The 13,259-nt window shown below is 38.4% G+C and overlaps 1 protein-coding gene across 6 annotated transcripts in view; it reads right to left on the reverse strand.

The window, feature by feature from the left end:
* Positions 1-1,258: 1,258 nt before the first annotated feature.
* The window catches only part of GHR (growth hormone receptor), a 316,411-nt gene continuing 304,410 nt past the window's right edge, over positions 1,259-13,259 (reverse strand). For all 6 annotated transcript variants that reach the window (XM_075184043.1, XM_075184050.1, XM_075184056.1 and 3 more), the window contains 4 exons: positions 13,067-13,214; positions 10,771-10,861; positions 10,107-10,176; positions 1,259-7,803 (listed from right to left, as the gene is read on the reverse strand). In XM_075184043.1, the coding sequence (XP_075040144.1) occupies positions 6,853-7,803; positions 10,107-10,176; positions 10,771-10,861; positions 13,067-13,214 (1,260 nt within the window). In that variant the 3' untranslated portion in view covers positions 1,259-6,852. The remainder of the gene's footprint in view (positions 7,804-10,106; positions 10,177-10,770; positions 10,862-13,066; positions 13,215-13,259) is intronic.

A 13,259-nucleotide genomic window follows, 5' to 3' on the forward strand; every position in this document is an offset into this window, starting at 1 on the left:
AAAGAGGCACAGAGGAAAAAAAGGGGCAGAGAGGCACAGAGTTAAAAAAAAAAAAGGGAAGAGAGTGCACAGTGTAGTTGTGATGAAGGGGCACAGTAATGTGTGTGTGATGGCACAGGGGCTTGTTGCAATGTAGTGTGTGTGCGGTAGGTGGTGGCTAATTAATGGGCGCTATTTTGTTTGTAGGGTGATGGTGAGGCAATTTAATAGTGGGGATTATTAATTTAAGATGGGTGGTTTGGGGGCTATTGAATGTGGGGGTGAGTTTGGGGAGAATGAGGTCTATTTATTAAATGTGACTATGAATTATTTAATGGCAGTGATGGTTGCGGGGAAATAGGTATTGCTGTTTGCATGAAGGGAAATAGGTTTATTTATTAAATGTGAATACTATTATTTTAATGTTGGGGCTGGAGGAAGGCCTAATTATTAATCGTGGGTGCTATTGATTTAACGCTGCGTCTGGCTGTAATTTTCTAAATGTAGCCATTTTTTTTTCCAAATAGGTCCTCCAACATTCCAACATCCAGACAAGCCACAACTAAAGAAACCAGCAGCCACAGGTGGAGAATGTGAGAAGAACAGGTAGGACAGAGCAGCATAGTGTGTGAAATGTTGTGATTCTAGTAGGGACAATGCCAATGTTTAGTGAGCCCAGTGGGCGCAGGGCAAGACTGAACTCTTTATGTACACACTGCATTTTTCCTATACTACACAAGGGTGCTAGATGTCCTGAAAGTCAGGAGTGCTTGGACAAATGTCCGGTGAATTCAGGACCTAGTGATTTTGATGTGCTAGCCATGCCCCAATGGCACATTGCCACGCCCCCAATCGTGTGACCACATTCCTTAAAATTTTTGCGCCGTAGGCGCAAATTTTTTTGCTTACTCAACTATAAGGGGGGTCCCATGAATTTGTTGTACCGGGGACCTGAATTCCTCTTGGCAGCCCTGCCTACGTTAAAATGCAACCATCATGGTTGAGCTGTGTCTCCATGCCCCTTATACGTGAACCCTTCCCCACCCCCCAGGCCCCCTGATATGCCTGTCAGAGTGCAGGGGTCATCACGATACTGGCATAAATTGTGTGTATGGATCGCGCTACACATTGTACACAAGTAACATTTTAAAGAGCAGCAAACGGACCAGCACACCGGTGAGCTTCATAAACTAGACCAGAGGTGTTTTGCTTAGAGGTGTAATATATGTTTTCTCATCATTTCTGTTTTTGATTAGCAAACAAAACTCTGAATAATACATTTCCAAGAAAATAAATTTATTTAGGTCTGAAAGAAAAAAAGAGAACACAGATATAACAATGATAAACATCAAATATAAATTGAAATATACATTTTAATGACTTATAATGGCTTGTGTAACCAGAAAAGTACCAAACTGACATTCGGAAATTCACTGAGGTATTTAGCTATTTTTGGCTAGAAAACCTTACATAGCATAAGAAAATTTGTTTTTATAATGCAATATATACTTTCTATGATGATCTGTGCAATAGAAATGCTCAAACTGCTGTTTTCTGCATGTTGTTTTTAGACAAATTATCACAACATTCCTTCCTTCTAATTTATAATGATATTTTAATATATTTACGATTTTGTGGATCAGCTACTGAGGATTGTACATTTTTTTGTTGTTGGCAGCTTATTTTTTTGCCATTTATATTCTTAATAGTATCATAACATATTTAGATATCTAATATATCAGGATATGTAGTATAACTGCAATGAGAACGTATAGTATGGATCACAAATGAAAGTCAGAGCTATTAATGGTGTTGAATAACATATTTATAAACAGTAAAAGTAAAGATCTTAAAAATTATAAGCAGTAACAATTTGGCACTTGAAGAATATATACATATATTCATATATACATGGTTCAGGACTACATTGTTGTTTGTAAAGGTAGAGGGCTAACAAAATGAATTTCAATTATTTAAATGAACCAAAAATGTAGTATTAGCTTATTTTTTTAAAAGGATTATTTAACTGCTCACTTCAAATATTTCCATTTGAAGAGGCAGCATGAAATTGCTAGCAACTATTTGACATTTAGGGATTCAGCTTCATTTAGGAAGAGCCTTTAAGGCTAATGGAGCCAAAATAAAATACAAAGTTTCACCGATGCAGAGTGCATCCAACAATTCGTCCAGTCCCCCCATTATGTCTAATAGTTCCTCCCTTTTGTTCTGGTCTCTTGTTCTGGGTTAAGTCCACCCTCCCTGAACTTATTTGCATAAGAAATTTACAGGGGAGGGGCCTTGACAACTCAAACAAGGTCCGCTCGAGCAGAAAGTAGGTCTTTTACTTGGACTTTTAGATGTATTGGGTGACCTACCAAATCGATTGGACACTGGTAGACAAAACTTGGTATTATATTTTAGGTCACCTAATTCCACCCAAAACTATTTTTCTTAGGTTGGCGTGGAGTTCTGAGCTCTCATACACGGATACGTTTCATGCACCTGCACAAAGTACATTCCACAGCATGACTATAGCAGCTTGAATGTGTACCTAAAAATAGAAGCAACTGTACTTTGTTAAGATTGGTGTCAGAACATGTTAGATGGCCCATAAATGCTGCAGGCTGCTTAGATGGTTTGTCATCCAAGTCAGAAATATATCTTCTGCACAAATTTCATCACTTGTTTGAAAAAATACATCATATTCGCCGACTTTTAAAGCCTCCCCTCTGGGAGATCCCGGAAGTGAGGTGAGGTGACAAGTGCAGGAGGTGTGGATGTGGCTCCGCCCCCTACTATGAAATACCAGAATTCTATGCCATTGCACAGCAGGGGTGGGACCTGATTACACAAATCGCGTCATTAAGCCATGCCTCCACCAAGAGCTGGGAGGACACCTACTCTTCCGGGAGGACTCCCCAAAATTCGGGAACCTTCCAGAAATTCCGGGAGAGTACGAAATACCTGTATGTATGCAACTTGCATTACACATAGGGATAAACAATGCTTATATTTAAATGTGTGAAAACTGCACTCAAAAGCCACTGAATGCAACATACTGCAGATGCATGAATATCCTATGACTATCAGCCCTCAGAACATTGCGTGATTACCATCACCACTGCCGATACTGTGAAAAAATGGTAGATCGGCAGTAAACAGTCCTTGTGAAATAGGAATAACACGTTCTCAGGCTCTGTGTATTTAACAATGCACAAAAACTACATTTATTTTATTCAGCAATATATGTGATTTTTAATCTGATGTTTTCCAGTGTTTGTTGGTGGATAGGGCAAAAGAGGATACTAAGATGTTCAAAAGGGGCGCAATTAAATCAGATACAAATAGAGTGGCAGAAAATTTGGTTCCGCTTTAGAAAAGCTAGTAAGAACTGAAAAGTATCACTTTAGAGAATTCATTGGACTAATTGTAGTCTAGAAGTAAAAGTGCTTGCAATATTTTAAGGTCTAGAACACAATAATGAATGTGTAAAACATTACTTGTTGGCTGTCTACAGGATAACATGGCTTAACGGATACAGGATAACGGCTTTTTACATTTCACTTGCTACATGATGATCTATAACAAGCTGTAGTAGTTGTGATAGATAAAGATGATAATGAAAAATCATACCAAATGCTGCAAAATGTGGCTTATTTTTGCCTTGATAAGGTAAAAGCTATTTTTTTTTTCAATATATCAATTCTGGCAGATAGCCCAAACACAGAAAACCTCAAAGTTGCAATTTAGCACAGGCAGAAAACAGCTATTGAGTCATTTCTTTTGAATAGATGCATTAGTGTCCAGCATTAATAATATTTATTAAAACACTAAATAATATTGTTGTAAGACAAATTTTGCAGTACATTAGTAGCTATTTACCATTCTACCTTAAAGGCAACATTTTTATCATACATATATATATATATATTTTATAATTGATTTCTAATGCTGGCTGAATTGTATTGAGTGACTACTCACATACATACATAGCTTAGTGTATTGTACCAGTTAACGTGGTACGAAAGGCTAGTCAAACTAATATAATTATAAAGGATCACTCTAATTCTTTCAATACATTTCCAATGTCGACATAGTAGTACCTAACATTCCCTTTGTTTATAAACTACAACTCCCATCATGCTATCCTGGCAGCAAAGCATTTGTTCAAGGGCACCTTTTGCCAGATTGTGGGCTGACCAATATTCACTTTCCTAGGAACCAGAGACGTCACTGAGGCACTTCATGAGTTACATTCAGGAGGCCTGCCTGATATTCGTGAGGCACGGGTGAATTAATAGGCTGCCCCCACAGAGTCTTAGTTAAGAACGCACTTTAGATCTGACTTGTCAAATATTGGTGGGAATTGTAATGCCAGTAGTGAGAGGTACGTACATACCGGCATTAAAAATGCACTGACTATTTCTTTACATCGCCTTTCACGTTAAACACTACAGTAGTGTTATCTACACCACATCTATACTTAACACTTTATCTAGTAACTAAATTAACAGTGTACACAACTATTGTCTACACAATAGCGCACACAACCATTCTACCCTATCGACACGTCACATTTCTGAGACCTTCCCCAAACTAGCAGGAATGGAGAAGGAAACACACTTAAGGCCCCCCCCCCCCCCCAATTAAAATATATTACTAACAACATTAAACATGTAACTAAATTCCCTGCACATTTGTGTGTCTTACAAAGTACACATAACCTGCATAATTAATGTAGTGTTAGACCGGTTACCCACTGACAGAAAGACAATGTCAGTGACACCGCGATCACGTTTGACAAAATGCGATCGCGTTTCACATGCGGTGTGCACCCAACGCTTACACAAAGCGGTGAGAGTGTCAATGAAGGGTTCCTTAGGACCCTCCTTGCAGCGAATGCTAGTGAATAGAGCAGGCAGTGGCCAAAACACACTGCCGTGCCGAATCTGCTCCTTACCAGCCCCATACCCGCTTGCATTCTTTTATTGGCGTTAGAAAACACTTATGCTTGCTTTTTAACGCCAGTGGGTAACTGGCTTTACTCTCTGATATTGAAAAAATATTTGGCCCAGGTATCAAGTTTAGTGAAAATACAAACTGTGCAAAATCAGTCCCTAAGAAATGATTAAATGAGATGCAGACTGAAAAGTACTGTTCACTATCTGTCTCTCATTATAATGTTATATAACTATCCCTTCATGCTTCAAATCCATCCAGCAGCCATTCCAATACTGTGTTGTAATTTATGCCATGTAATAAACACAGATTCATGTGCTACATGTAATAAAGTAAAAGAGATGTCTAGTTATTTTTAACACATCCTCCAAATGATAATAAAATGATTTGCAAACCATGCATTTTTCTGCTGTCTTTATGGTCGAAAACAACATATTATAGAGTTACAAAAATGCTGCCTTGACTACTATCTTTTCTCAGCTCAGCTTATATGTCATATATACGTCAGCTTAAAGGTCCATCTCATAAGTACGTAGGTTAGAAACAACTCTGCTTTTTGTTCTAGAGCAGTTAATTGCAATAATTTGCAAATCATCACATTATCAGTAGAGGGAATAAAAGAAAATGGAGTTTTCTACTATTTTTGACTCCTCTGATCATATAACTGTTTTTCCTGGTGGGCCCAATAGCCCTTTTTCTCCACTATAGACGCAGAGGTTTTGGGACCCTAACTGTCCCTATATTAAATCTCCCCCCATCTCCTGGCTCACCATATAGCTCACCAACTGGCAAGCCCAAAAAATAGGCCCATCTCTGTAATTTAAGTGTTGTAGAGACTTTACTTGATAAATGGGCCATGAAAACTCTACAAGCTAGATTAAAGGCATTTGACTTTCTGTTTCAATGAAAAGGCTTTTATGTTATTCATTCATTATGAAAATAGGAATTTTTATATACTGTATCTGCAGAGTCTATATACATACCACACAGTGATTGGATGTTCAGGATTCTGGATGTAAAAAAAAATGATACTCTGTAGAAACCTACTGAACAGAATTTTTGGGTACTGCAATGGGCGAATCAGAGACTGATCATTATAAAAACAGTGGCTACATTTGCAAAAATGCTCATGTCACGCAGCTTATTAAACAGTCTTACATTACATAATTCATGCTTAAAATCTTATGATAAAATATATCAGCTCCAACTTAATGTTTTCTTCTTCAATACTTCCCTGGTCTGCTCACATGTTTTCATTATTCATCCCCAAGTTCAATAGTTTTGCATATTGTGTGATGTTATGCAAATAACAACAACATACTGTAAACCTTGATTTCATTGAACAAAATCATCCAACACTTAACGGGATTGTCCACGTTTGAACAGCTGCTGGACATGCATTGAATGTGTCAGTTGGTTAGAAAAGTTGGACTCATGCCTACATTATAGTATACAGCCAGACAGCTGAGAGTTTAGATCTCCCATACAGACACACAACTGTTTGCTGACTAGCCTGTCAACATGGTTGCAAGGGTCCAGTGAGGACTATTTAAGGGACCATGCCTAAATAGCAGGGGATGTCCAAACGTGGACAATCTCTTTGACAATACAGAGCAACCTCTGATACTTTGACTGTTGCAGAAATGCAACATCCTCAGATAATGATGTAAATTTAAGATGTTGCCTAAACCTGGTTGGCATCACAAGATGAATATCTAACATTTACTAAAAACAGGCAACACTATGCTACAATTTATTACAAAAAATGAAATCATTTGATAAACATTCTGGCATTTTTTTTTTTACATTGAATATATTAGTTTAAGCTTTACACAATAAAACACATATAAAAGCTTGTAGACAATTTTTTTTTTCTTTTTGGTTAAGTACAATTTCAAAGGAAACCAATATGTATTATAACATCGCTTTGTTCACTTGATCTGTGGACATGTAGCCACATGGCGTAACAAATTCCTTGCCTGGCGGAGCAGTAGTGTTAAGCACAAGGTTCTGTGGAAAGTTTACTATGTGAACGGAGGTATATTCGGCCACGGGCGTCTCGTAACTTGAAGCTTTCTCTGCAGCCTGAGAACTCATGGTGGCAACTGTAAGGCTTTCCGGGGTGAAGTAGCTATCGGTATTGGGACTCGGTTGAACATTTTGTGAGGCCTCTGTCGGGAAATTCACAGCGCAGAATGCCGTCACCGCGGCCTCACAGATATAAGAATTGTCTGGGTTGAGGTTTGTGGGATGCTGGGTGGGTGGCTCACTGCATTCTTCATTTTCCATCCTCAGTCTTTGCCCCGGTGAGAGAAGAAGTCTTCCTGCTGGTGTAATATCGCTTACGAGAGCATAGAAATCCATGCTTGGCTTTGAACCGATGCTGCTTAGTCGGGTTACAGAAGGCGCATTTGTTGTCCCATTACCGAGTAACAGACAAACTTCAGCATCTTCTGGTTTTGTGCTCATCTTGTCTGTATTTGGCATGTGGGAATTTGTAGGCAAGCCCCCATTATTTGATCTCTCACTAAGGCACAGAAGATCTGCTTGGTTGTCTTTTGCACTTCGAGGTTGTCCGGTGTCCGAGGTTCCATCACATGTGTCGCTGTTGCTGAAATCAGTTTCGGGGATATCAGGTTCACAACAGCTGGCCCGGCCAGAGTCATCATCTTTTACGCCCAAGCAGCTGTGGGACTTGGGATACTCCTCTCCCAAAAGGCGGTCAGTATCAGCGCCTTCATTCTTCTCATCCTGATCATCAAGGTCAAGCTCGATAAACTCAACCCAAGGGTCATCAATGCACAGCTGATGCTTATAGCTGTCATGGCTGGCAAGTATAGAGCTGACTTCATCCAGTTTTCCTTTCTGTACAACAGAATAAACCATGTCATGAACACATAATGAGAAAATAGTACTGGATACAGAACAGTGAAATTAAAACATTACAGTTAAGTGTCTGGAAATATTGGTTTTCCTGGCTTACAAGAATCAAACCGTAGGATAAATGAATAAATTATGTGGCAAGATGGAGCTGGATGAGGGCATTGTTTGACTGAGAGTTTCATACAGATTATCAGAATGTTTTTATTCGGAAATGCAAATACAAGATATTTGCGGATTTTTATACCTCCCCCACGGTGACAGTAATTGAAACCACTAATTTCAATGGGGCATTTTTTGCCCAATTTTTAGAGCAATAGCATTAAAACGCGCACATAGACCAATGTAGCTACAAACTGTAAATGTTAAATTATGCCAAAAAATGTAGCCCAAGATAAGTTATATAATACAGTACATAATCGAGTCTCATAAGAACAGAATTAATTAAGGGGTGGTTGTTCAAATGACTTTGAGTTGTTGTTTTTATTACTTTGCAGTCATACTCCATTAAATACTGCACAAAGTAACTCTCGGAATAAGGATCGCACATCTATGTGACCTAGAAATCTAGGCTTGTTTCTTCTGCAAAATTAAGACTTTGGGCCTGATTCATTAAGGATCTTAACTTGAGAAACTTCTTATTTCAGTCTCCTGGACAAAACTATGTTACAATGCAAGGGGTGCAAATGAGTATTTTGTTTTGCACATAAGTTAAATACTGAGGGTCTGAGTCATTAAGGAGAGCAAAGCATAAAAAAGCAGTAACATTTGCACCTGGGCAAAACCATGTTGCATTGGAGGGGGAGGTAAATTTAAAATGTTGGGACAGATTTATAGTTGGGGTAGAGCATGTACTAAATCAACTTTAAATTTCAGTGTAATAATAAAGCTAGCAAGTATTTGTGTACTGAAAAAACAGCCAATATTTAACTTATGTGCAAAACAGAATACTAATTTGCATCCCTTGCATTGTAACATGGTTTTGTCCAGGAGACTGAAATAAGAAATTTCTTAACTCTAGATCCTTAATGAATCAGGCCCTTTGAGTCTTATATGAACTGTACAATTAAAAAAGGAATCTTGCTTCCTTTATCTTGCCAAGTACAATACTTGTAATCAAGGAGGCCCAGAATCCAGACAGATTAAAGTAACATATAGTGTTCCTCCATGTCATAGAGCGATCACACGTGAGTTTAGACAGCCTATCTAGTAATTTAGTGTCCACAATGGGATGTTTATTCATCAGCTTCACTAGCATATCACAGGTCAACCCCCAGGTGCGCAACCTGTTTGCCGTCATCCTACAATATATTTTTGGTCCCCTGGTTGCAAGCAATGCAATATAGTGTATTGAAACCTGCCCATTCTGTTATGTCAAATAATGACACAGTGATACTTGGTGTGCCCAAATAATGACACAGTGATACTTGGTGTGCCCAAATAATGACACAGTGATACTTGGTGTGCCCAAATAATGACACAGTGATACTTGGTGTGCCCAAATAATGACACAGTGATACTTGGTGTGCCCAAATAATGACACAGTGATACTTGGTGTGCCCAAATAATGACAAAGTGATACTTGGTGTGCCCAAATAATGACAAAGTGATACTCGGTGTGCCCAAATAATGACAAAGTGATACTCGGTGTGCCCAAATAATGACAAAGTGATACTTGGTGTGCCCAAATAATGACAAAGTGACAGTTAGTGTGACGAAATAATGACACAGTGACACTTGGCGCGCCGAAACAATAACACACTGACACATGGGGGTAAATTTATCAAGCTGCGCGTTTGAAATAGTGGAGATGTTGCCTACAGCAACCAATCAGATTCTAGCTGTCACTTTGTAGAATGTACTAAATAAATGACAGCTAGAACCTGATTGGTTGCTATAGGCAACATCTCCACTTTTTCAAACCCACAGCTTGATAAATTTACCTCTTAGGGTCTAAGTTGTGCCCACTGTTTGGGCTGCATTCAGTTGCTGTTCTTATCTCATCATGAGATCCGAGTTCTCTATAAAAATAATGTGCACCACCCATCAACACTTCTGAACATCGAGAAAGATATATTCTTGCCATGTGCAGGGATTTCCAAAAGCTATTGAGATGCTTTACGCACAATGTGTTTGACATAAAGGTCCTATAGGAATAGCGCAGCAAACCCTTCAAAATAACTATCAATTTTCTTGCACAAATTAATCTCAAAATTTCAACCAAATATGAAATGAGAAAATAATTTTGCAGATCCCTGGTTGGCAGATGTGACACATGTCATACTTACTTGTAGTAGAGCAGGGTCAATCCCTATAATCTTTGGAACAGGCACTGGTGGAAGAAGCAACATCTTCAACCTCCAAGACAGAGAAACAGAGTTAGATATTCTACAAGGGAAATATCACTGTACATAAAAACCATATCTGTAGTACAACCGTTAATAATGTCACTAAAACAGCAATTTATTCTTGCACTCACTTCTTTTCAACACTCATTTCTGTGAATGTGAAAACGTTAAGAGAGATTTTATTGGTCCTCTGTAGTGACTATATTAAAATACGCTGATTGTTCACGTTATACTGTACTCCAAGGGGTATATTTACTAAACGGCAGGTTTGAAAAAGTGAAAGAAAGTGGGGATGTTGCCTATAGCAACCAATCAGATTTTGTAGAATGTACTAAATAAATGATAACTAGAATCTGATTGGTTGCTATAGGCAACATCTCCACTTTTTCGAACTCGCAGTTCAGTAAATATACCCTCATGGGTTGTAAAGCGCTACGGAATTTGCTGGCGCTATATAAATAAATGTTGATGATGATGTTTATAGAAAAAATGTCAATCAATGTCTACTTTACCTAGGTGGCCCCTAAAACCCTGTTATTTCACAGGGGAAGGGGTGGCATTATCACACGTATTATAGATAAAATCATTAATATATAAAACTTACCTTTTCTTTTTACAGAATATGATGAATGTCAAAACCAGTACGGCTGTAAATAATCCGGTTATTATAAATAAGGGCCAAATAAACTGTGGATCTGCAACAAAAACAGGGATATATATTCATCGTACAGCTTGCACAAGCTCAATAAAAGCGTATTACCTATTGACTCCTATTCTCCACTGAAATTAAATTTCAAGTTTTCAAACCATGACATTGCTTTTTAAAATGAATATTACAATTACAGCAATTCTCTTATGTGAAGGAGAAATCAGGCTAGAAAAAATAGAAACTGAATAGAAAAAAATAGAAACTGAATAGAAAAAAAAGAACTGCTGTCTATAACCAAAATCATTTTCAAAGATATAAATAGCAAACAATTAGCCAATAGCATTGGACTAGGACAAGATGAGCAGGGGAAGTGGAGAAAAAACCTGTAACTTATTAAACACAGTGGGCCTGATTCATTAGGGCTCGCACTTTGAACGCAACTTGCGCTCTGTATTCTACGCACGTATCTATAACTAGCACACTCCTGAATTCATCAAGGAACGAATCTCAAGATACGCAGCTAGATGAATTTGGTCGTAAGCCGTTTCCGTCACATAAATTTGGCGCGGCGAATTACTACGTCCGACAATGGAATTGTGCCGTTTCCGGCTGTACAGCTCACGTATGCTAGAATACACTAGGTATTGGTATTGTTATAAATAGGGATTCTCGAGTTTACTTTGCAGAAGATTTCTTAGGAGCTGATTTTGCGTGTGTATAGTACCTATTAACGGTACTGACTACCCCGACAGAGAAGACAACGACATGAGGATTCCGATTCAATAGTACACCGACTTGGGATAAAAACTACTTACCGCAATGCAGATTACTTCATATTACGACTCGCTCAGTTGCCGACTGGAGAAAATTACGTGATCACCACCTGCGACTAGGCTTAAAGCGGCGATGGACGGACCTGGCTGTTATTTATGTCGTGTAAGTACTATTTTAGGGGTTAGGGGTGTTAGGGGTATAAGGGTTAGGAGTTAGGGTTAACCCTAATCACAACCCTAACCCCTAAAATAATACTTACACGACATAAATGACAGCCCGGTCCGTACATCGCCGCTTTAAGCCAAGTTGCGGTTGGTGATGACGTCAGTATGAAAGGGGTATAAGTCTCTATATAGTAAGTAAGTAAGGTGTGATCATAATGTTATGATACATCAAAATGGTTGAACAACACCAAAGAACGTATTTAATTACATAGTGCATGTACCCATAGCAACCAATATGGAAGTCAAATAATTGGATGAAGTAGGGTAAATTGATTAATATTGTTTTATTGTGTGATTGCAATTAGTGTGCCACGTGTAATGACGCAATCGCACGGATTAATAACACACACACTTACACTTGTAAATAGTACATATTTATTAAAGTTCCAATCCACATTCATTTATTAGTAAATGTATTAGATATTTATTCATAGATAACACTACAGTAAGGGTAACTATGGTTCAGGTCCACAGAAATGTGTGGAGCTATATTTTACTAGCTAAAATCCAGTGCCAAGAGGGAAGCGATTGCATATTGCGATCGCAAGTTATGAATGGTATGAGATTAATACTCAAAATCACTTTGTTTATGGGTCAGTTTAAACTGTTTTTATAGCGGGAAGACACGTAGGCAACAGTTGGAGTAAGTTGCCCCCACCTTTGGAGAGAGATCAAATGAACTGACCTATGACCAGCAGTTTACTGGAACATCGTTAACCCTGGACCAATGAAGACCTCTCTTAGTGTTATCTGTGTATATTTGTGACATCATAACTGTTTATGTTAATTCAAACTGCATATAAGCAAGCTCCTGGGCCAGTGTAAATCTCTCACTTTCTGAGTGCAGACTACAAGACTGGATATGGACCTAGGCCCAGGACGCGCTTGCGTAATGTATTCAGTTTATACTTTCCTGTTTATTGTTATACCTTTCATGCATCAACATGGTTTGCTGTAAATTCTGCTATCTATTGCTATTAAATCTCTTTGTGCGTTGGAACCACAATAATCGCATTGGACAATACTTATTGGTAGCGACAAAACAAACATTACACCAAAGACATGTTAGCTTGCTAAAGTCCGACTACCTTATACTACTGAAAGGTGATACCTGATTGGTTGCTATGGGTAACAGAACATAATTACAACAAGCCCAAAAATATCATATCCCAACTGTTTTGTCCCATGTGTAATGGTTATAAAAAGGAAATATCTAGATACTATTAAAAAGCAGGTTAACGACTGATGCATACCTAATGAGATAAATGTTGGGATCACTAATACATCACTGTATTCTCCAAATCTTTCATTTCCTCGCTGTCTGCACCGGACCCTGATCAAATACTCCTTTCCTGTCTTAATGCCGTAGACCGGTAAATACGTGGTAGCCACTACATCATACTGAAAGAAACAAATATTGAAGCACATTGTAGACAGCTGAAATGC

Source organism: Mixophyes fleayi, chromosome 1 (genome assembly GCF_038048845.1).
Source record: "Mixophyes fleayi isolate aMixFle1 chromosome 1, aMixFle1.hap1, whole genome shotgun sequence".
NCBI classification, from domain to species: Eukaryota; Metazoa; Chordata; class Amphibia; order Anura; family Limnodynastidae; genus Mixophyes; species Mixophyes fleayi.